We start from the raw sequence: 21,311 nt of genomic DNA, 5'->3' as shown, positions 1-21,311 counted from the left end.
TGGCCAGGCGGGCACACGTGAAACCACTGCCACTGATACATCAAAACAAAAGCAATCTGAGCAGACGTCCCGGAGAAGCCCCGCCACCGGCCTCCACAGAGCCAATGAGTTCCCACTGCAACTCTATTCTTCCCTTCCACCTCAGGCACATTTGCTTTGCTTCTTCGCTGTCCTGAATCTACCATTCCGCTGTAAGTCTCATGCAATTTTAATGCTCTGCCTTCGTTGATGCATCATTTTTCTTATTCATTAACTTTCCCTGTCAAAGTGTCTGTTTGGATTAAGCGAGAGCCCCAAAACGAATTTAATAAAAAAAAATATATATATTTTCGTTATCAGAATCAATTATAGCTATTACTTATCTGCATAGAAAATCACGAACCAAGAAAAAAAACATTTTTAAAATACTGGATATTTTTAACGTTCAGAAAAATAAAGTTCTTGTAACTTAAAGGAAAGGTTAGCAAAACATTTTCAGAACATATTTTTGTTAGCTGGGCTTTTGGTAAACCAAAGGAGGTCAAAGAAACACTGAACAAATTTATTTGAAGTTTTATTTTCGTCACCAGAATCAATTATAACTATCACTAATCTGCATTGAAAATCCCAGAGAACGTTCTCAGAGCTTCTCTCAAAGTTATGTATAAACATTTCTCCAGTAACAATTATCGAATGTTCATTCACAAAAGTTATCTCTTCTTTGATAATCTCTTCTTTTGATAAAAGGTCTTTGATAATGTTCTCAAAACGTTAGCACAAAACATTATCTACATCATTAATGGAATGTTTCAATAAATATGACTACTTGTTTCAGAATGTTCAGAGAACATTAAAAGTAACCCAAAATTTTTGCAAAATGATAAAAAGTAATGTTCCCCATAACGTTTGCATAACCAAGAAAAAAACGTCTTTTTTTTTTTTTTTAAACTTGATGTTCAGAAAAATAAAGTTCTCGTAACTTAATGGAAACTTTAGCAAAACATTTTTTAGAACATATTTCTGTTAGCTGGTTTTGTGGTAAAACAAAGGAGGTCAAAGAAACACTCAAAAGCAAATGAATAGTTTAATTTCAAAATTATTATGTCCCCCCCCTAAAGCATGGCGGTCTCTGGGACTCTAAGGATAAAGAAAATGAAGTCTTTATGTGGCTAAACTGATCCAGATGTAACAGACGTAGGCTAGTAAGAGCTGAGCGTGTAAACCTCACTCCCCTGATCTCAAGAGGTGAGCTAGCGACTGACGCTGGAAGATGCTGTCTTTTACTTGTTAGCGCCCGCCTCCCACGCCAAAGACCCGGGTTTGAATCCTGCTCGGAGCAGAGCGAGTACTAGGACCGGTTACACAGACCCAGGCCTTCTCAAAGCAGAGCACTGACTCACTGGTTTTCGGCTCAGTAGTGAACACAGCCAGTGTGTCTTCCTTTGGTTGCAGCATGAACACGCGCTCACAGACACAAGTGTTCACGCTCCCACCTCCGCTACCCTTTCAGGCGAGACCTCATTACATGATCAATCTTTAATCTGCTCCACAGAAATGCTACCATGCACTCTCAACGCCAGCATCAAAATTTCATGCAGGTAATTGAGATAAAACCAAAATGGAGGGTGCTCTGTCTCCGTTACCCTTCGCTCGTCAAAAATACATTTCTGTGCGGTAGAAACGTAGATGGTGTTAGACAGTGCTAGACTGTGATTTTTAGGAAGAGACCAGTCACACCTGCCATCAAACACACAGAATAAACTTGCTTTGAATGCTGAATGTGGTGCCTACTTAGTACTAGGGGTGTAACAATATACCGTGTCAGAATATATCGCAATACAAAAATGCAACAATATGTATCGTGGATAGTGACAATATGTAGGCTATTAAACATAAAAAATTCAAGTTTACAGAGTTTTAGTGTCAGTACTACATTAAACTACTAATTATAATGTTGAATATAATATATAATAATGCAATGGGGGAATATTTGTGGGTCCTGATAATATATTTGTGGGGCCAGATATTTTATTTTACCAGTAAAAAGTGGCCTACATTATTTGAATATCTAGTCAGTGAAAGAGTGCAAGCATATTCATCTAAAATAGTATTTTCAGCTTTAGAATCATGAATATTTGTATTCGGGTGTCACTATTGTTCTGTGCATTGGGTTATCAGCAACAAGTCCAAACCCATTCATTTACACCCACAATGTAATATCAAATAGCATTTTAATCAACAGTTTATTTTTTGTTAACCTTTTACCATATGTCTTGGAGTATCGCAAAAATATCATATTGTAAGTTCAGTATGGTGATATGTATCGAATCGTGACATGAGGGAATTGTTACACCACTACTTACTAATAAAATGGTGTAGTAAACAAACACACACAACGAACCGTTAAATCTTCTTTCAGGTTCAGCGGTTTGCAACCTAATTTATTTGGCATACAGCTCTTTTGAGCAAAATAAGCTATATCTCTGGACAAATTCCAGTCAGAATGATCAAGGGAAATGATAGATTACATAAACAGATGGAGAACATATGTGTATGTGTGTGGACTCCAAATGTGACGCATAATTAAATGCGTCATGATTCAATATGCTTAATTTTTCCACTAGGTGGCTTACAGTTGAGCTTTTGACTTCTGCACTAATGCCAAAGGCAACACTCTTGAATACTACTATGGATCGTTTAAGATGAACAAATCAAAGCCATACACTAATAATATTGCAAATAACCCGAATATGAGTGTATGTTAACAAATAGCGAAAAACATCAGACACATCTGTTATTTTCAAGCGATGACAGGATGACCTGAACTTACGACCCTCGATACTTTCCCGCGTTGTTTACAGATCCCGAGGCGAGTGTGTTCACATCCCACAGACACACTGCCATGTGGAAGTCACTCAAAGGTCATGTGATTCTGCTTGTTTTGGGCACCTCACCTGAGACCCGTGAGTTTTACATTGTGCATAGGCGCATTCGCATGCACGCACGCACGCACGCATTTAACTGTTTTCTAAAACTATATGACCTTGCTTTTAACCCATAGCAGATGATGCCTCACCGACTGACAGACAAGAGGGATAATTGGAGAGAGAGAGAGAGAGAGAGAGAGAGAGAGAGAGAGAGAGAGAGAGAGAGAGAGAGAGAGAACTAAGTGAAGAGAACAGTGCCACCTAGTGCTCACCGGACTATAGCTGAATAAAAGAACCAATTAAAAAGTTTAGTGCTCCCGTTCATGAAATTTCTCTCAAAGTTTTTTCATTCCAAAGCTGAATGCTTTTTGTTCTCGTGGAACTCAAAAGTAGATTTTTAAAGAATAGTCATGCAGCTTGGAAAATGAACAGACAGGAAATCATTATGAAATAAATCAAGTATTTTACAGCAAAAAGAAGCAGATGTTTTGATGATTTCATTGTTGTTTGTCATGATTTGCATTTTTGCCCTTATAAATTTCTGAGGCCTCTAAATGATCAAAAACTGATTAAAACTGCTGAAAAAGTGTTGTACTACAAAGTATACATGCTTTCTATCGCCTGTTAATGTTTTAGTAAAAGGCCTTTTTGCATTGACTTTTAGTCTTCTTGCTGTGAAATCTTGACTGATTTTTATAAAGAATAACTTTTAAATTGTTAGTAATATTTCAGGATGAACAACTTACTGATTATCCATAAATCTTTTTTTGAGAAATCATGTTAAAATGTGTATCAAATATGATCCATCAAGCTTTTGAGGAAAGTTTATTTGTTCATTTCTCAATCATCAATATATTGCATTGAATTATATGTTTTGTCCCCGACAATAAAAGATACAGAGCTTTGATACTAAAACTAAGCATTTCACTAAGATATTATTGGGAGATATATAGAGTGACAATTGATACTTAAATGCATTGCATGTAACTTAGTTGTATGTTATACTTTTATTGTCAGGTTTATGTTCTGTTTTGGTTTAGTTTCATGGTTTCCCGTTCATGTTTGCCTTGGTTGACCAAGGTTGCGTCCGAAAGCTTAAAATGCTGCATTCCAGTGTAGGAAGGCATCAAGGCACATCCGAATCCAGTGTTAGCTCCACTGTCTCCTGACCGGATATACCTTCATCTGATCAATTTTTGAAGGCAGCAGATGTATCCTTCACTATTTTAGTAATTAAATATTAAGTTAGTTCTCACCAAACTCGCTCTATTTTGCTGTAGATCATTATACCGTTACACTGCCTCAGAAGTCTGTCCGACATCAGTTTCGTGAAGAACTGTGCGCAAACGCTGCCTACAAGTCATTGGCTGATAAGGCAGGGAGGCAACAAGTCAGCTGCGTTTACACAACAACGATGTACTAAAAACGGAAAAGTTTTACCTTTGTGTTTTTCACGCACAGGCGACAATGCTGTCAAAACGTTCCCCGTTCACACGGATCCGCGAAAATGACTAAAAATGCTGTATTATTCATGCAAGGCCAGTAGTTGGCAATGTCACTTTGTAAAGAAACACTATAGACTGACACCTAGGCTATAGACTGAGGCTACATCCGAAAACGCATACTTCCGAATATATAGTAGGTGACAAACATTATGTAACAAGAGAAGTATGTCCAAATTCATAGTAGGCTACTCATAAAAGAGTAGACAAAAAGTCCCCGGATGACCTTCTTCTGGGAGATTCTGAAGTGTGCATATGATAAAGACTTTACTATCCCATGAGGCCGTTGGGAGAGGATTTGTGAATGACAGTGAAGTGACAAACTGATGCTGGTAGGTCACATGATCATGACAACATGGCGAATATAGTACTTCCAGATTACATTCATACTACACACATTAATACTATATAGAACATACTTTTTTAGCGGTCGTGAAGTAATTACTGATTCAAAATTTCAGATGCAGCCCTAGTGTTGTTTATATCTGTTCCCATGGCAACCTGTTGTGTCCACCTGTTCCTCATTATCTCACTCATTTAGTCCTGTGTAAATAGCCCATAATCCTGTTTATTGTCTGTTGTCAGTTCTCTTTGGGCCTGTTTACAAGGGTGTAACTTTGTTTTGAGAAGTGGGTTGGACACAAAATGGGGGAAAATGTTTTCGATTTGCATTTATATACATTTAGGAACTATGATGATACAAAATCCAGGAAATAATTTGATTATAATGATAAATTCTGCCAAAAAGAATAGTAGGCTACTAAACTATGTAGCCTATAAGAAAAAGATGTCTTGCTTTCTTTATTGTTTAATAGGGGCCGAGATAATCATTTTATAAAGTCCAAAATGTTAGCCATTAATGTTTTGTGTGTAAATAAAATTTAAATAATGTGAGACTCAATTTCCGCAGTAATGTAGAAACAACATAAAGACAATATTTTTTAAATAATTGTTTCATTGTTAAATGGCATTCTTTTTATGAATGAAGGCCATAGGCCTATGGTGATATTAATATAGCTACTGATGTCTCGATGAAAATAATTTCCCCCCCAAATTTTAAACATTTACTAGGCTTCAAAAAATTTAACAACTTTTAATTTAAGTGAACTTAAAACAAACCTCACATAAACCCATAATAAATGTCATATTTACCTGTGCCTTTCCTGTCTAACAGGTATGAAATATACAGAAATTGAAAAAGGTTATCAATCAGTCCGCACTGCATAAATTATAAATTAAATATGAATTTAAATAAATTAATTTAAAATATTATTTTATTTGATTAATCCATTCTTTAGTAATTGTCACTAGATGTTGCCTTGGCTACGGCAGTTCATTGGAATGAATGCCGTAGGCAAGGCGGCATCTATTCTAGTGTATATATATCTATGCACCAGTCTGCGCACACGTCACACACCAGAATGCGCGCGCGCCCTCAGATCACTTGGACGTGGCTGTGTACAAGAGTTAAAAAACGATATAAATACTGTTCGTTTTCTCACACAAACCGCTCGTTTCGTATCTTAGGCCATCAATGTGTACTTACAATGGGGAATTGTTTAATTTGGACGAAGGGGAAATGTTTTAATTTGGACTCTGTGCATGCTCTTTGAGACAGTGACCACAGACCTGCATTATATGACTGACAGACAAGAACGGTTTGACCTAAAAAAATCAAAATTGAAACTACTGTGGAAAAAAAGACACCTACATCTTGGATGCCCTTGAGTTAAGCTAAAACATACCAAAATTTAATTTCAAATTGAACTATCCCTTTAAGATAATCCGATTTAGCCTACTCCTACCCAATCCTAATCCTATACGATCACTACAGCGCCTATAGGGTCACAGAATTCGGCACTACACCTGTATGAATAAGTCCGATGACTTACTTAAAACCTCTGGGTGTCGTGCACAGACAGTAGCCTCATGATAATTGTTGGGATCTTCCCAATATTATGAAAATACAATTATATTTGAAGCATAATTTGAAGGAAACGGTAGGATATGAACGTTTTTATTATTTTAAATGTTTTGTCAGGGACGCAATAGTCAGACAATTATTTACACTGAAAAAATAAGGCCTATCTGTTTCCATTAAAACACATATAAACCATCATTAAAGGGTTAGTTCACCCAAAAATGAAAATTCTGTCAGTAATTACTCACCCTCATGTTGTTCCAACCATGTAAGTCTTTCGTTCATCTTCGGAACACAAATTAAGATATTTTTGATGAAATCTGACGGCTACATCACTCCTCCATAGGCTTTCAAAGGGACCGAAACTCGTCAGCCCAGAAAAGTTATTAAAAACATCGTTAAAATAGTCCAAGTGACTACAGTGGCTCTACATTACGTTTATCATGCGACGACAATACTTTTTGTGCGGAAAAACAACAAAAATAACGACTTTATCCAACTATTAGTGTACTTCAATGTGGGCCTCTGGCGAGAGTTCACCGGAGTGCCACGACGCATGCGCGAGAACTGAGATTACGCCGTTCTTCTTCTTCTTCTTCTTCTTCGTTCTACAGCGTGCGTCTTCCTCTGCTTATAAACAGACCGTTTTGCGCTTCCGGCAATGTCGGGACGTCAACTTGTACATAGATATCATATTATTATATGATATCTATGATATTGTACAGTAAATGGCGGTAATACTCCTAAGGACTGAGCAGCCAGTAACAATAGAAGAAGAACGGCGTAATCTCAGTTCTCGCGCATGCGTCCTGGCGCTCCCGTGAACTCTCGCCAGAGGCCCACATTGAAGTACACTAATAGTTGGATAAAGTCGTTATTTTTGTTGTTTTTCCGCACAAAAAGTATTGTCGTCGCATGATAAACGTAATGTAGAGCCACTGTAGTCACTTGGACTATTTTAACGATGTTTTTAATAACTTTTCTGGGCTGACGAGTTTCGGTCCCTCTGAAAGCCTATGGAGGAGTGATGCAGCCGTCAGATTTCATCAAAAATATCTTAATTTGTGTTCCGAAGATGAACGAAAGACTTACATGGTTGGAACAACATGAGGGTGAGTAATTACTGACAGAATTTTCATTTTTGGGTGAACTAACCCTTTAAATACATGTTTACCTTATAGGCAAAAATTGCATAAATTTGATTTGCTTAAATCAATTAAACATTGCCTAGTATTTGGCCAGTAGAAATTAAAGACTGAGAATAACTCTTCTCTGTAAACTTTCTCTGAAATGTATTTTATACAATTATTTATTTATTCTAAAACAAGGCAAGGATACTGAATGATTTTTAGTATTGTATTGTAGTCCTTATCTTATATTTTCCTAATGTCTTGTGTTAAACGTGGTATGGTATGCAGTTAACATTAATGCATAAAAATAGGCATTGTATGATCCATAAAAATCTTCCGTTGACTGGGGTTTCAATCAAACACATCTCAATTTTCTGACTACCTGATGAGCTGATCTTGGGAAGAAGTTCATCAGATGTAAGTATATTTCAAAGACAAACACTGGCACATCAGCATCATGTTTCAAATCCATCCTCATCGCTCAATAATGCCAGCACATTTTCCTCTGTATTATAAATATATTTTTAAACCCCTGAATCTCACTTGCTTCTTAGTAAAAAGTTCATTTTATTATAAAGACAGGCATGATGATGCTTTGGGTCGGGACTTGAATTTGGGAAATGTTTATCAAAGTTTTGCATGATTTTTTTTTTTTTAAACTGCACTGTTCTGTGAAGTGTGAATAAAGTTATATTCGATAATCCGTAAAACCATTTGCCCACATTCTTGTCCAGGTCTTCAGGTGGCATTCAATATGAAACTTTTCAAGATACAATAAAAAAAATGCCTAAAATTGTCTTTGCTTCATGGTCCATGTGTAAATGTGGCTAAAGGTTGGCCTTTACTGACAAATATGCTGATCTGAGGTCAGTTCTGTAGTTTTCTCCAAGTATGATGATAGATTTTGGGATCGGAAAACTGTTCCTGGATCAGCATTTACGAGAAGACATTATTTAGAGTGTTGCTCCTCATGGTCCATCAGAATTGATATGTCTGCCCTCAGAGACATCGGGTTGACCTTTATAAGTTCGCTGCACACTGTGCATGCAGACAGCATCTGAAGTTCCAAAGGGGCATTTTAAAGGGCATCTGGAGGGTCAGGGTCTCTCAAAGTTCGATCGGCCTATGCCTAGCAAGTGACTACAAAAATAAAGCATTATTTGGAATCAATGTATTAAAACCTCTTGCATGATAATTACAAACTGTACATAAATGGATTCCTTAATATTATATGTATTGCTATTGTGTCTACCAGGATGGACCCTTTGCAAAATAATGAACTTCATAAAGCTAGCAGTTATTTTTATTTTATTTTTTAGTATTTAGTATAATTTGTACTACCAATATGTTCAGTTCAGCAAGGCTGAATTTATAGCAAATTCTACAAAAAATACAAAAATACTGCAAAACATTACAAATACAGCAAAACAGTAATACTGTGAAATATTTATACATTTTAAAATAATTGTTTTCTTACTCCAGTCTTCAGTGTCACATGATCCTTCAGAAATCATGATGATTTGTTTCTCAAGAAACATTCCTTATTTTTTTTTTTTTTTTGTTAAAAATTGCTTCACATTTTATGGAACTGAGGGAGTGACTGAATTTGACATGACTGCCACAAATCATCTTTTTTTTTCTTATTTTCAAAATGGGAATGCAATGGTGGATTCTCTTGCTCTTAGAGTAATGCAACAATTATATATGCTATATGGTCTCTCCAGAAGTTTACCCTGCTTATAGACCCAGAAAGTTGAAAAGTGCACCATTTTATGTGCATTTGTATTTGTATGTTAATCTCTGTTATCTGAATTGAGTCTCCTGGAGTCACGGTATTTAGATGCCTTTCCTACCATTTAGGAGACAAACAACAATGCACCTACTTTGACTTGTGACTTTGCATGTTGGGAATCTGGAAGAATCTACATTTATTTGGGAAAAGTTTCACGCAGTCAAACTAAAACAGTGTAATTCTAATTTGAAACATGAATGGAGTGAGTGTTTTACATCCTCTTATAAAAACCTTAACATTGCTTGATCTGATCTGACCAAAAGAGAAATGGGCACATATGGTAATTGCAGTGAATTTAGGCTAGTTAGAATTGTCAAGAGGTTTTATCATCCATTAGAGATAGCAGGGTTTACTACACATACAATAAGCATGCCAATGAATGCACATCTGTCTAGTAGTTTAAGAGGAGACTGAAATTTGAAGTTTCTGCTGATGAAATGATGTTAGCTTGGCCATGTTCATTACCTTAAAAAGCTATAGTGCAGATAATGACTAGAAAACCCAAAATAGCAATTAATGGGCAAATGAAAGAAGTCGACTAATGCACTCAGACTGACACACTTTCAGTTAGATTGCATATTATTTTCGTCTAATTGAAGTGTTTTCCTAAAATCTAACAATGTTGGTCTTATAAAATAAAATCTGTACTTGATGTCATAAGTGTTAAATTATAGATTCTTTCAAAAGACTTGAAAATAGACCCATTAAGACACATATAAACGTCGTGGGGGAAACGACACGCTGTTGAGGAATTATTTTATCTGTTTGACGCGCATAATAGCGAGGCGGAGGAATACTAACCTCGCGTAATTACCACAGATTATATGTAAGCGTTTGGGTTTTCTGTGTGTGGGCCATAAAAGAGAATTTCATTTTAAATGTGTGTTTTCAGTCGATGGGAAGGGTTTCTCTTTCAGACGAAACTGGCCAATATTTTTAAGGTAATAATTTACCTGTCAGGATCGCAGCGGATGCACAGCAAGACGCCACTTCACCGAGGCACTTATGGAAAGTAGCCTACATTCTGTTTATGTTCCGGAGAATCCCTGAATATGCTTGAATCGGTGTTAAATGTGAGTAATTTGTCGTCTTTATATCGTTCCAATCTCGCAACACATTATGAGGAGCTCGGCTTCTTTATGATTCATTTTTAGACTGAAATGATCGTTAAACATACAAAAAGTTATGTTTACGTGAGGCGTTTTGGAAATTAACCATGCACTTTACTCATTGTATTGTATTACAAAGAGAGAAACTAGCGTATCCTTCCTCACATTTGCTAATAAATTAGCTAAAGATTATAAAATACTGTGAAAAGCAGTATTGTTTGTGAAACGACCTAGTGGAACTTTTAGTACAAGTGCGCCACCGTCTGTTAAGAGTGTGAATTATACTTGCATGTTTGCTGTAGTTCGGCCTACTCTATTGTACATAAACACATTTTACTTTAAACTCTTTTGAAAATCTTGTTTAATTTAATTTGTACTCCTAAACACATAAATATTGTTTAAAGCCAAGAATGTCAAGACAATGTACCAGGTAGGTCTTTATCATAATTTAACAGTCATTCACAGTCATTAAGGCTCTCTTTAAATTCCCAACACTCTTTTTCAGTCCAGTTTGTAGTAACATCCATTGTTTCCTCCAAGCATCTCCTCAACCTTCTCCAGCAACTTAACCACGTGAGATTCCCGATATCTGTTGTCAAGCACGTGGCATCTATTCCCACACCTCCGAACCAGCCGCTCCAGGTCACCGTTTCTCTTCACGTGCTGCTGGCCGCTCTCTCCTAAAGTTTCCCCCCAGGTGAGCAGAACAATAGTGTGGCTCCATGATGTTTCTCCTAACGCTGATAAGGTACGTTCCACTGCACGCCTGTACTGACCAGTGAAGGATAAATAAGCGGGAATCACCAGGATGAATGCATGTGGTCCAGGTTGACACAGAGAGACACTTTGAGAGAGATGTTTTTGAAACGTGCCTTTACTGTCAATCCCAGATCTCCATTTCAGGCCCTGAGACTCTACAATAGTGACTTGCCTGCCGGAAATCTCTCCTCTCCAAGGGTTGCATCCATTTGCATCAGGCCCCACGATGGTGCATCTCGTTGGATGACGGGACGACCAGGAGTCTCCTAAAAGCATAAGCCTTAGATCAGATACGGGCCAGGGTGAACGTCCGGTAGGTTGGAAATTGATGCTTGAAGATTCAAAGAAGTCTTCCTCACTTTCGCCTTCAGAATTTTCAATCTCACCATCTTCCTCATTTTGCTTGGCCTTCAGAATTCGTTTAACCCTCTCCGATCTGTTGTTTGCACAGTTTTTAGTAGCCAACACTGATCGCTCTTCACATCTTGTGTCTTTTGCATCGCAAATGCCACCATCCACTCCTATTTCTTGATGCATTTGATGGATGTCTTCACCTTCCATTTGTTTCCCATTCATTTCAGCGCTGTTTGTCCATGGGCGATACCCTGAGGAAGGCTCTTTGTGTATCAATTTGAGCTCTGTGTTATACAAATACTTCTCCCATTTCTCAAGTTCCTCTCGCTTCTTTTCCAGCTTGTCTTGTTCATTATTTACCTCCTGCGTTCTGCCGTCCAGTTGGTTTTGACGTTCCTCAATCTCCTTTTCTCTCACGTCTAGTGTTGATTTTAGGAGCTCTAACATTTGGGCTTTGGCCTCAAAATCGCTCTCTTTGTTCTTTAGATCTAATTCTTGGTTCTGCAGAAATTTGTTTTTATTATCTTTCGTAGCGAGCTCCAGTTCCAGCTGACGCAGGTCTGTTTCTCTGGTGTCTAAAGAGCGTTCTCTGTCTTTCAAAACATCCTGCTGTTTCTTCAGACCGCGTAACAAGTCTTCATGCTGTTCTTCCCGTTTTTGCATGACTTGCTCTCTTTTCTCTAAATAGATTTCTTCACTTTTCAGCTTTTGCTCTCTTTGAGAAAGCACTTCTTCGCCTTTTATCAGCACTTGCTCCCTTTTTCCTAACGCTTCTCTAATGCTCTCAAGCTCCAGGTCATGTTCATGCTGAGTATTGTCCCGTTTTTCCATGTCTCGTTGTTGCTCCTTCAGCCTTTGACCTTTGAGTTCAAGTTCTCGCTCCCTTTCTTGTAATCCTTTTATTTTTTGCAGAAGATAATTTTCCTCATTGCTCAACTCGGCTTGCCGTTTCTCTGCGTTGTGTTTGTTATTTTCAAGTTCCTCTGAGCTCTTTAAAAGTTCATGGGTTTTTACTTCCCACATCTGCTCTCGTTTATTTAGCTCATTTTCTCTCGTTTCCAGATTTGCTTTGAGCATCTCCAAGGATTTTTCTTCTCCCTTAAGCCTGTGTTGTTCTTTAACAAATGTCTCCTCCATTTCAAACAGCTCTTGCTCTCTCCTTTCTATCTGCTCTCTACGATTTTCCATATTTTTCTCCTGCTTTTCAGTCAGGTCTTTCATTTCCAACTCCTTGTTCTCCAATATCCTCTCCATTGCTTGTAGTTCATCCTTTCGACATTTTATCTGCTGCTCTTGCTCCTTTAATTTTTCCTCTCGAACCATAAGCTCTTCTGCTCTTTTCTCAATCTCTTCTCTCATTCTCATCAGATCTACAGCTAAACGTTCGTTATTCTGGCCCTCGTTTTCCAGATTCTTCTCCTCTTCTCTAATCCTGTACATTTGCACCTCCAAATCCTGCTTTTCATCTGTTAGCGCTTGTTCTCTCCTATTAATTTCACCCTCTCTAGTTAACAAATCTTGTTTGTTTTGAGCTAATTTCTCTTCTTTCTTTTCTACCTCCCTCTGTCTCCTGCAAAGCTCTTGTTCTTTCTCCGTCTCATGCTCTTCATGCCTTTCTCTCAGTCTTTTCTCATAATACACCTTCATGTCTTGCATATCACTCTCTTTCTCTTTCTCCTTCTCCTCCAGCAGCCGTTTTAACTCGTCTAGCTGTTGTTCTAACCCGTTCATTTCTTTCATCTGTATCTCATAGCGCTCAACTGAAGTCTTCAACTGAGTCTGAAGTCCCTCACACTTACACTTCAGCTCTTCGAATTCTTTCTCCAGTTCTGCGTTCACGTTTTGTAGGGCGTCGTTACGCATTTGCTCTTTACTATGCTGTTGTTTCAGCTCTTCTGAGCGTCTTTCAGTGTCTGCTTGTTGCTGTTGTAACTGACTGATGATATTCTCTTTCATCTCAATTATTACTCTTGCTTCCTCATACTGTTTCTTTATATTTTCCATCTCCTTTTCCATCACCGTATTCTTTCTTTTGTAGACCTCCATCTTTGCGTCAAACTCCTCCTCTAGAAGTTTTATTTGAACAGCACCTTGTTCAGTATTTGCTTGAATGCTGTTTTTCAAATTTTCTATGTCTCTTATATGCTTTTCATTGATTGTTTGCAGCAGTGTGTCTTTTTCCATATCTCCCTGATTTAATTTGGCTATTTCTTCTTCTTTTGTTTGTAGCTCCTCCTCTAAATGTTTTAGGCGAGCTGCACTTTCCTCAATATGTGCTTGAAAACTCTCTCTTAACTTTTCAATGTCTTTTTGTTTTTCGCAAATATTTTCCCGCAGTGTGTTCATTTCTCTGTCTTTCTCCAGGTCTCTTGTTTTTAATTGGATTATTTCCTCATCTTTTATTTTGAATTCGTCATCTAAACGTTTCAATTGAGCTGCACTTTCTTCAATATTTGACTGAATGCTGTCTTTCAATTTTTCAGCGTCCTGCTGTTGGCCAATAATATTCTTCTTAAGTGTGTGAATTTCATTGTCTTTCTCCAGGTCTCTTTGTTTTAATTTGGTTATTTCCTCTTCTTTTATTTTCAGCTCTTCCTCTAAATGCTTCAGTTGAGCCGCACTTTCTTCAGTATGCGACTCAATACAGTCTCTTAACTTTTCAATGTCTTTCTGTTTTTCGCTAATGTTTTGCTTAAGAATGTCAATTTCTCTTTCTTTCTCCTGGTCTCTCTGTCTTAATTTTTCATTTTCCTCTTCTTTTACTTCGAATTCCTCCTGTTGATGTTTTAGTTGAGCTGCATTTTCTTTAATATGTGCCTGAACACTGTCTTTTAACTTTTCAATGTCATTTTGTTTTTCGCTAATGTTTTGCTTTAGTTTATCAATGCATTTGTCATTCTCTAGGTTTCTTTGTTTTAACTTGTCAATTTCATCTTCTTTTGCTTTCAACTCTTCCTCCAAAACTTTAAGTTCTGCTGTGTGTTTATCAGTATTTGCCTGGACAGTGTCTTTTAACTTTTCTGTATCCCTCTGTTTTTCGGCAATGTTTTGCTTCAACGTCTCCAATTCTCTGTCCTTTTCCTGATCTCTTTGTCTCAATTTGACTATTTCATCTTCTTTTTGCTGAAGCTTCTCTTGCGTTTCAGCATTTCGATTCAGCTCTTTTTCCTTCTCTCTCATCGTTCGCTCTATTTCTTTGTCTTTCCCTACAAGTTTATCAATGAGCGTGTTGTATTTCTCCATAACGTCTCCATGCATTTCTCTCTCGGCTTCTGTTGTTTTCACTTGCTCTCGATAGGACATTCGTAGCTGCTCCATCTCTTGTGTCATCATCTCTATTACCTCTCTCAGCTTGTCCATCTCTTTCTCTCTCTTCTCAACTTTTTCCCTGAATATCTCACCTTGTTCTCTTTCTCTGCTCTCAGCCTTAAGTTTCACCTCCTCGATTTCTCTTAAAATGTTTTCAATTTCACTGTCCTTCTCTTTCAGTTTGCTCTCCATCTCTTGCTTTTGCTGCCTGGCCTCTTCTTCGTACCTGCGTTGTGATGCATCCATCTCTTTTTGAGTTTCCTCAGCCTTTCCTCTCGTCCTATCATTCTCTTTCTCAGCGTCCAACAATTTGTTTTTAAGTTCATTCTTCTCGTCCATGTGTGCTCGCTGAATTTCGGCCTCTCTCTCTTTTCGTTCTTGCTCTTTCGCGGCACCCAAGCGCTCCAGTTCTAGCAGTTTAATTTGAAGCTCGTCCACTTTCTCTTTAAGTTCTTCCCCCTCGCGCTCTCGTTCCTCTAATCTCATTAGCAGTTGCTCTTTCTCTTTCAGTACCTGATGGTGAGTCATCGTGACTTTGCTAATTTCTGTGCTCAGGTCTTGTATCTCTCGCTCCTTGTCTTCCGTTAACCACGCCATCCTCTCCTCCAGCTCGCCCATCATACTTCTCCTGTCGTCTTCGCCTTTGTACGGCGCCTCTTCCCTCTCGGCCTTCCCGGGAGACTGCACTTTGTCCTTCTTGCGTCTTTCGAAGAACCACCGAATGCTCTTGACCTCTCGTTCCTTCATCTTCTTCAGTTCTTCGTCCTGCCGTTGAAGCTTCTCATTAAACTCCTTGACCTTCAGTTGAAATTTCTCATTTTTTTGTCTTCCTAATTCTTGAATCTCATGCACTAGTGGCGAGAAGGCCTCGCATCGATTTCCCGCCACCATCTTTTCAATCTTCTCCAGAAGTTCCGTTATTTGTGTCTTGGAATTCCGAGGTTCCAAATAAGAATTGCTGCTGATGACGTGGAACCTATTTGAACATCGTTCCACCAGCCAGCGAAGTTCCTTTCCTCCTCCTTGTATGTGCTGCTCAATCGTGACTCCCTCTCGTAGCTGGTCGCCTCTCGTGAACAGAAGAAACGTATGTCTCCAAACCGTCTCCCCCAGAAGCTCCAAGTGCTCCCGCACCGACTGGGCTTGGACAAACGCATCTACGCGCAACGTCAAAAGAAAGGCGTGAGGTCCGGGAGGACACAGCATCACACTCATTCCGATCTCTCGCTTCACTCTCTCTGGAGTTGTTCCCTCCGGTCCGCCCTCCCATCCCGGCACATCCACCACCGTCACCAGTCTGTTAGAAACCTCCATCTGCTGTCTCGAACACTCCTCCGTCGCCTCTTCACTTTGAAAGTATCCCGGTCCTCCGAGGATGGCGTTCCCAGCCGAGCTTTTCCCCGTCTCTCTCTCTCCCAGCAGAACCAGTCTCAGCTCCGGGAGACGCCGTGAACCTCTGGAGAAGAGATTCCTCTCATCCATGTCTTCAGTTTGAGTATTATCGTCTAGCAGGGACAGGAGACACAATACACAGAAACAACTAAATGAAGTGGTTACTTGTGAATAATGGCTTTTGTTGACATATCATTTAGATGCATTTTTATTATTAAGTCTTTTTGCCAAACAAAGGTTATCTGCATCACTGTGTTAATGTATTATGTAGGCCTATATTCAAACGGTACAAAATTGTAGTGCTTGCATGCATTCAAGTCACATTTAGAATTTACGTAATTCCATAATTTGGATTTACATAATGGCTCATTTTAAATGGTCAGTATTTTTATTTTTTATTTTTTTTTGAGGAGAAAAAGATTGTTTGCCGTAACAGCACTAATATACATGTGACTGTTTTTAACTACATATTAATGCTGACAAATAAATAATTTGACAAATCTTTTAGTTGCTCCTACTCATCTTGTTCCAAACTAGTGTGTTGTTTTGTGTGAGGAACAATGCTGATTTACATCAGTGACATCACACCTAGTGCAATGTGTGTAAATGGGCCAAGCTTGAATTAAACTCAAGCATGAATTATGTTTTAAGCTATGGTGGACTGGAAGATTTTTCCATAGTAGTTATAGAGGTATTTTTATGTTTTTTTTCTTTTATGGTTCTTTTGTTTGTTGGCTTGTTTTGTTTTGCAGTGTGTGAAAAAGTGCAACATTAACTGTGTGTGTGTGTGTGTGTGTGTGTGTGTTTCACAGATGTATATGAATACATACGCATTTGGAACAACATGAGGTGAGTAAATCATGACAAAATGTTCATTTCTAGGTGATGAAAATGTGTCTTGTACACTGCCGTAGCAAAATTAATGGAATTAAGTCTAAAGTAATAGACATTTCTATAGTGAATTATTATTTGTTTGTACCTAATAACTATGCTCTGCTCTAAAATTTTCATCAGCTAGAGTAAGATGTTTGTATAAATCATTCTTTTGTGACTGAATATTTTTTTTAAACCAGTTTCTTTTCAATTGGTTCGTTTTAGTGAATTTATCCATCTGAATACTGAAAACTGAATAGTTTTCCTCTGTAGAGAAACAAGTATCCCAAACTCACAGTTAGAATTTAGTTTTGACTTCTGCAGATACCGTAAAGTCTGTCTGTTGAATTTGATGCACTGCAAAAAATACTTTTATCTTGTTTTCCAGTCCAATTTTCTAAATATTTTTAAATTAAGATGCATGATAATCTGAAAAAATAAATAAATATATTGTATATTGTTAAATATTATATTCCCAAAATAAAGTGAGTTTAGAAAAAAAAATCACTTTATTTATTAATTAATTAAAAGGCAAAACAAGTTTATTTTTCTTACACCCTTGACATTTTTTAAAGCATATACTCATTTCATTTAGGTACATTTTTAAGGCTTAATATCTTATGTAATTTTGCTTCTAAAGTAAATAAAGTATCTCAATTTAACCCTTAATCCTCTGTTCGGGTCATTTTGACCCAAACAAATGTTATTTATATATTATATCTTAGTAGTGCCAGACCTTGCTTAAGCATGTTTAGATATTTGTATTGGAAAACAAGACAAAAATACTGAGGAAGAACACTTTTCACATGCATTGTATTTATATATTTGATCTATCTATCTATCTTATCTATATATCTGCATGCCGTCCACTCACTCGTCAGCACGGCTCTGATGGTTCCTCTGTGCGTCTGCGCCTCCATCAGCCTCTGTTTCTTCCTCCTTTCTCTCGCCCTCCGTTTACTCTCCACCTCCAGCTCCAGAAGCAGCACATCCATCTCATAATATCTCCCTCCTCTCTCTCCGACCAGCTCATCCAACTTCTTTATCAGTTCCTTCACCTGCGATCCATCATCGACGCGCCTCTTGTTCTCCAGAACATGAAACCGGTTCCCACATCGTTCCAGGAGCCTCTGGAAGGCCTTGCCGCCGTTTCGAATCCTCTGTTCGATGGGAACGGAGCCCAGTTCGTCCCCGCGTGTGAACAGCACCAGTGTGTGATCCCACACCGCTTTTCCCAGAAGCTCCAGGTGCTCCTCGATCTGCTGATGGTAGTCGGCTGTCACTGACGTACAGGATCGCACCACTAGAAGAACGGCATGAGGGCCTGGCGGACACAAGGACATGCTTCGCTTCGTTTCTCTCCTCACCCAACCGGGAGTCCCGTTCACCGGATAGTACCATTCCCATCCTGGTGTGTCCACAACCGTGACGCGCCTTCCCTCCACGTCGGCGCGCCTCTTCACACACTCCTCGGTCGCTTTATTCGACTCAAACCCTCCTGCCGGGCCTAGAATGGTATTTCCAGCTGAGCTCTTCCCGGCACCTTTGCGGCCGAGTAAAACCACACGGAGTTCAGGAAGAGGAGACGGCTGGTGACTAAGACTTCCTCCATTTGCCTCAACTGTCTGCGGCCTCCTGTCTGTGACGGATAGGTAATGTTTAGTTTTAATGCACTGCCGTTCAAAAGTAATTCATGCTTTCATTCAGCAAGGATGTATTAAATTGGGCAAAGGTGATTTTAAAGACATTTGTAATGTACAAAACATTTCAATTTGAATAAATGCTGTTCTTTTGAACTCTGTTCATCAAAGAATCATGAAAAAAATGTATCATAGTTTCTACAAAAATATAATAAACATTGAAAATAATCAGAAATCATCATATGATTTCTGAAGGATCATGTGACACTGAAGAATGGAGTAATGATGATGAACATTCAGCTTTGATCACAGGAATAAATTACATCTTAATATATTCAATTAGATACATTGTTTTTACTGTATTTTTGATCAAAAAAATGCTGCCTTGTTGAGCATAAGAGACTTAAAAAAAATCTTACTGCACTCAAACTTCTGAATGGTAGTATATATGCATGTATGGTATATTTAATTAAGTGTAATTTTTTATTATATTATAAAAAAATAAAAATAAAAAAAGTTTACAGTTGTCATATCACTGTCTTTTTAGTGAGACAAAGCCTGAATCTCCCTTTGGAAGAAGATTATGCAGTGACCCCAAAAGTTAATTACAGACATAAGCCACACTTAAAAATATCTGATTTTTATTGCATTAAATGGCAACATATTAAAGCAAGTATCATTCATTTAAAGTATGATAGCAAAAACACACCTTTCAAGCAAAACATTTGACATAAAGCCATTTGGGTGTTGAAAATGAGTCAGTCTGTAGACTCTCAGAAAGAAAAGGCACAAAAGCTGTTAGTGGGGCAGTACCAAAGGCACTAATTAAGTACTAACATGTACCTTTTAAGGTACTAATATGCAGCCATTAGGGGTAAATAAGGTCCAAAAATGTACCTTTTGAATAGAGGTTCCTCTTATTCCTGAGTATTGTGACACTTTGTGTTGGTTTGTCGTTAGTAAATGAAAAAAAGGCTCTGAGGATACAAACACTTGCTTTGATATATCGTTTGTCTAATGCAAAGAAGTTCAGACATGTTTTCACAAATGTGTGCATGTGTACATCAGCTTCAGTGGTCTCTCTTCAATCATGATCATACTTTGCTCACCCAAGAACGAGGGATCCTCCTTCTGTTTCTCCATCTCTGTCTGTCTGTCTGTCTTCGTCCTCCGTTCGCTCTTCGTTTTGAGCTGTATTGTCTTACATTGGCATCGTTTTACGCCTCAGTTTCTTTCAAGCATAATCGATTCACTTCCTATTTGCATGGAACGACAGCAGAGCGGAACAAAGCGCTGAACGTGGAAGCTTGTTCACGTGACTAACCTGTGGTTTTCTGAAACTCGCACAGGAAACACCATGTTCTGCTCGCATGGGTATGGCGGAAATCAAAAGGAGCCTTGTGGTCAGTGTTGCTCATTTCAGATGTGTATTGACTAGCTCTATATCATAAAGCTTTGTTTCGAATATTATTTGGTCATCAGGAAGGCTTATTTGTGTTTTTTGATGTTGTATTTCAGTGGAAGTGTCTTGATCAGGTATATATGCATAATAACATAACATATATGCTCATAACCCTAACCTTTTAGTTTTGGCCCACCAAAAAAGTTCATGAAAAGCCCATTTATAAGCCGTGGACTGCATCCACCCTCTGTTATGCAACTAGATGTAACTTGCTAAGTTCAAACTGCTTTGACAAGCACTTGTATTGTACCAAAAGCATTACATCTTCTGAATTAAAGTTCATGGTGAAAGAAAGTTGCCTGTTCTCCAATGTAAAGGTGAGCTAATGCTGTGACTCATAGTCTCCCAAAGCATCCGAAGGGGTCTGAACAGCATGTTTTCCCTCAGAAACATTGGCAAAATGGGATTTTTTCCATATAGAATGCCTGAAGCAATGACTCAAACTGCCCATTAGAGCCATAATGCAGTGCGAAAATGGACATTAGAAAATGGAACAAGATGAAATGCTCTTATATTCTATGCTTAATATCGTATGCATCATCTTTTGCTTCTCGGGTGAATATATCTTGCTTTAAGGATGTCTAGATGTTTTTTAATGGTAAGCAAAGAGACTGATCTGATGAAAAGTAACGGTTTACTGTAGATATACAGAAAACTGTTCAGTATTATAACTCATAGCTGTATTTATACTGCCAAACAAAGGCAATATCCAGTCATTTTCAAGCACTGGGATTTAGAAAAAATGGCTTTGATGTTATTATGATTGATTTTATATACATTTTGCAACTTTTTTTATCGGATCACAATCTAAGAGACACTATTTCAGTTATATATCAGTAAAATTATGATTTTTATTGAAAGTTACTATGTTTTGCCTTTTTACAGCAATATAGCATTTGCAAGTTTTGCAAAAAAATGAAACTGAATATTTTAGGTATTGATTGTAAAGTGTCTCTGCGTGTTTTGAGTCGTTGCCTAAAGAGAAAGATGTGTCACATTCTACACTTGTCTTTATTTGGTCTCATTTCTGGTCACTACAAGCCTCACACACTCACACACACGCAGTGGTTTGCACTTCCACTCTAATCTCACACATACACTCCTACACACCCACTGCTTTATAATGTCATGCTTATCTGCATACATGGACATGCCCACCATG

The 21,311-nt window shown here is 38.1% G+C and overlaps 1 protein-coding gene across 2 annotated transcripts; it reads right to left on the bottom strand.

Annotated features, from left to right (window-relative positions):
- Positions 1-10,332: 10,332 nt before the first annotated feature.
- On the bottom strand, positions 10,333-20,143 carry LOC307155027 (uncharacterized protein). 2 transcript variants are annotated; one of them, XM_079865328.1, is made up of 3 exons: positions 19,797-20,143; positions 17,922-18,686; positions 10,333-16,287 (listed from the first exon to the last, which is right to left on the bottom strand). In XM_079865328.1, the coding sequence occupies exons 1-3, from the start codon at positions 19,828-19,830 to the stop codon at positions 10,862-10,864; spliced, it is 6,225 nt and encodes a 2,074-aa protein (XP_079721454.1). In that variant the 5' UTR covers positions 19,831-20,143; the 3' UTR covers positions 10,333-10,861. The 2 variants fall into 2 exon arrangements, with proteins under 2 accessions (XP_079721454.1, XP_079721453.1); XM_079865327.1 differs by having other exon boundaries at positions 19,788-19,965.
- Positions 20,144-21,311: the final 1,168 nt, after the last annotated feature.

Source organism: Squalius cephalus (assembly GCF_949319135.1).
Source record: "Squalius cephalus genome assembly, chromosome: 3".
Classification (NCBI taxonomy): Eukaryota; Metazoa; Chordata; class Actinopteri; order Cypriniformes; family Leuciscidae; genus Squalius; species Squalius cephalus.
This window is presented reverse-complemented; position numbering and strand designations above follow the sequence as displayed.

Excerpts from the sequence above, each read along its gene's own strand:
- LOC307155027 (XM_079865327.1), bottom strand. The coding sequence starts at position 19,830 with ATGGAGAAACAGAAGGAGGATCCCTCGTTCTTGGGTGAGCAAA. Across the intron at positions 18,687-19,787 it reads CTCGTTCTTGGGTGAGCAAA|ACAGGAGGCCGCAGACAGTT; the intron begins GTATGATCATGA and ends TATCCGTCACAG. Across the intron at positions 16,288-17,921 it reads CATCAGAGCCGTGCTGACGA|ACGATAATACTCAAACTGAA; the intron begins GTGAGTGGACGG and ends TGTCCCTGCTAG.